Source organism: Blastocystis hominis (genome assembly GCF_000151665.1).
Source record: "Blastocystis hominis, Singapore isolate B (sub-type 7) whole genome shotgun sequence assembly, scaffold_7".
NCBI lineage: Eukaryota > Bigyra > Opalinata > Blastocystidae > Blastocystis > Blastocystis hominis.
The window spans coordinates 845,505-849,421 of NW_013171866.1; the positions used below are offsets into that span (position 1 = coordinate 845,505).

The window sequence follows — 3,917 nt, forward strand, 5'->3', positions numbered from 1 at the left end:
CAGGTTGGATGTACGCCTTTTTGTAAATCATAGTATAATAGACTATATGCGTAATTTTGCAGACTATTTATTGCGTATTGATTATTTATTTGCTGTTTGATATTCATTATATTCAATGCCATTTAGGTTTATTAAAACTATTATCTATGATTTCTAGAATTCCTTGGTACTACTATTTCTTGCTGACAACTCTAACCACTCTTTCTTCGTACTTCTGTTCTACTCAGCTTTATACGTAAAAATATTGCATTTTGTGCTAATTAGAATTGATGAAATACAAATACTATATCTTGTTTCTCCTTTTACTTCTCTTCGTTTTAGTACTCAAATTCGGCCTCGCTTATCCATCCCCAAATCATCCTATTTGCTTATGAAACTGGATTTTCCTGATTTTACCAGAGCAGCATCCTGGGATAATATTTCTGATTTTTACAATAATCAATCGTTTCTCAAAACAACACAATCCTTGTCCCACACAAAATACACTATTTTTCCCTATTTGATGCATCTGGGTTTGGGTGTGAAATATGCTGAATGGTTTGAGTTGAAAAAAACATCGCATAGTGTGATTTTGCATAGAAAACAGGCTGTAAAAGAAAGTACAAAATTGTGTTGAGTTTACTGTAGAACATTGGGAGTACAATAGTACTTTTTCTGTAGCTCCACTTACAAATGATATGCCTTCACACGATGCAATTGCTTTACTACCCTCTAATCGTTCCTATTCCACTAATGTGTGGTACGACAGGGTTGCCATTATGTCGACTCGTGGCTATGTGAATATTTATCACAATGCAGAATGGATTACAAACTTTTATCACATTGCCACAAACATCGAAAAGTTCCCTCTGGTATTTTAGGATTCTTTCCTTTTTTCTAGTTCTCTGCTTTTACTATTGTTAATCCTACACTTATAGAAGGTGATCCTCGATCCAAATGGGTACTGTCCTATATTAATGAAACACTAAGCATGTTTCCACCTGAAATTCGACCATTCTATGTTCCATATTCCTCCTTCTTTGAACAACACGATCATATTTGGTTTCGACGTGCTGTATTCACTTTTATCTCATTTGATATAGATATTCTTATTTATTAACACACCGGTTCTTGATATGTTTCTTTCAGATATTGAGCCACTTCTTGTGAAGAAAATAGCTTATCGTTACTATGGCATTTCCGAACTAATCGCAAAGCCAGATAAGCTGAAATTACTTTATATTGCACGCCAAGGAGAGTGGAGACAAATTCTAAATGAAAGAGATATGATAAGAAATATCACATCAAAGTGTAAAGATGTTGTGGAATTTGAGAAAGCGTATTTTGAACGAAATACTCATCGTATGCAAGTATTATCAATGCGAAGCACGGATATTTTGCTTGGATATCACGGAGCTGCTTTTGTAAATATAATGTTTATGATGCCGTATTCTGGATTTATTGAATTCTTTTCTCCATTGCTGAAGCCTCGGTATTATGATATGATGGCACAAAAGACGCAATTGGCGTATCGAAGTTTGACGGGGAATAATATTGATCTGTCAAAGAAACCACCACGTGATGGAAGAAACATCAATATGTTTATTGATGTGAATATGGTAGTGGAATATGTAAATGAGTTGGTTGAAATAGTGAACAAGGAAAAGTATAAAATTGTAAGTGTTATTTAACTATGTTTGAAAGACATAAATCATTGAATGTGTATAAGTACTAGTGTCACATGTATTGTGTGGATATATTAGGGGAATATTCGAAAATAATAATAGTGTGGTTGGACACAGAATAATGTTTCCTAAAGAACGTAGTCAAGTGACTACTGTACCAGAGAATTGAAAATAGCAAAAAACAATTAATAAAACAGCATGGATTTAATATAATTCGAATTAGAGAAAAAAGCACGTTATTATTTACGAAATAATTGCTATTAGAGAACTGCCCAAAAATTGTGTTAAAAATGTGTAGTTTGACCAGTTAGCAGTAAATAAAAAGTATCTCGATTATATAAGGTCATTTGAAAGTCTATCGCATTATAACAACTATTATTAAAAAGGTATGCAAAATCAATAATATAGAAATAAGGAAGGAGGTATAACAACCAAATGACCGGGTACAGTGGAGAAAAAAGAAATTGAAAGGTAGAATATTGCATTTTACTGGGAATTCTGAGTTCAAAGTCAGAAGCTAAATACACAAATATACACATATATTGAAATACTACAGCATTGCGGACAAGCAATGTGTAACAAAGCTGAACGTTTATCAGGTTATACAAAAATACTCAGGAATATAATAATAGAATAGCATACTATAAATAACGAATAAAAGGAAATAGCCACAAAAAGTAAGTTCTAGATGGGTATTTTAGGACTATCATTTTAGTAAATATTCCGAACCGGAATGTACGTTAAGTTTCACTTGTAAATCATAATTCCCAGACATAATTATTGATAGAGAATGTTCATTATAGTTAACAGATTAGATGTGTGAAATATGAGAAATGATTGAATTTGGAATGGTGCATATAAATAGAAAATTCCAATTCATGAAGCGATTTATACTATTTATTAAGAATAATGCTATTATGAATTATTAGAGTCAGATGTATAAGAAATAAGATAATAACTGTAAAAATAGAATTGTAAGCGTTATAGTAATCTTACTGAATTGATTTTGATACATATAAATGTATTTTTGCTTCATTATTTCACGAACCTATACTTGGTGATGACTAAGATACAAATTGAGTGATTACTGTTGATTTAAACCCAAATAGACCAAAATTATGTGTCAATGAGATAGAATAATGGTAAGCTTAGACAATACGTAGGATCTATGTGAAAAAGGAAAAAACAAGCTATTACAAGATGAAACACTTAATCCTGCTTACTTTTTTGTCTAGGGTGCTATTTTATTAATAATACCTTATCAGTCCAGTGTTTTACGAAGTGTGCTTAATTATGATTCAGCAATGTTCATGTAATATACAAAACTAAAGTATTTTACATTGATTGTAAGTATACCCTGTACAATTATGAGTGAACAATATATACTACCCTCTTTCCACCATTACTCGCATTGTTCATGACATCTGGAACGTGATTAAGATTTTTCTTTTTAATGTTTAAATGGAGGTTATTACATAGAATAAGAATATCAGAACGTATTATTATGTCTGTTCACTTGAATATTCCATTTCAAGTATTTAAGTTTTCAATAGTATATTGGTTTTATTCAAGTGGTTTTGATATTTTCAACGATTTCCAATTAAATCTAGATGAGAATCTACAAAAACAAGGTGTTTGCTTCAAAATGATGAGAATATTGCTTTTTTATAGAATATTTGTTAAACGCACGAGGTTCAATAATAAACAAAATAAACATCAAGGGTGCATTATCAGTGACCATTTATTATATATACAATACAGTTGAAATACAAACGAATGGGTGCAAAAAGTGCTCCGTTTTTATTTTATCGTTTTTTGGAATAGAGCACTCATATAATATTTCAATTAGTATTTCAAATTGTATTTTCCTCAGTCGTAAAAATAAAAATGATTAAAAAATAAACATAAAAAAATATACAATGGTAACATCACCTACTATTTTAGTATTTTCTTTATGAATCTTTTATATTCAGGAATAGCCCTCTTTGTGTTGTTGACTTTATTTTCGTTTGAATTGTGGTTAATGCTATGCTCTTTTGCCATGGATAATCAACTTATTTTTCAATTACCCTCAATTCGGACACGGTTGCCTTGTTCTACTTTAGCAAATTATACTTACTTCGCAAAATTAGATAATGACTATGGAATGCATGATGTCTATGTCCAGAAATTGAAGGATATTCCAGAACTAGAGTTACTCAGCAATGAAAAAGAGTGTTTTCATCGTTTGGCTCCTTATGAACTCAAACCATG

General features: G+C 31.0%; 1 protein-coding gene across 1 annotated transcript; it reads left to right on the top strand.

The window, feature by feature from the left end:
- Positions 1-370: 370 nt before the first annotated feature.
- Positions 371-1,670, top strand: GSBLH_T00006868001 (uncharacterized protein; the record flags this gene model as incomplete). The annotated part of the gene is made up of 4 exons (XM_013043643.1): positions 371-599; positions 628-851; positions 881-1,054; positions 1,083-1,670. 4 exons carry the CDS (start codon positions 371-373, stop codon positions 1,668-1,670), a joined length of 1,215 nt encoding a protein of 404 aa, XP_012899097.1.
- Positions 1,671-3,917: the final 2,247 nt, after the last annotated feature.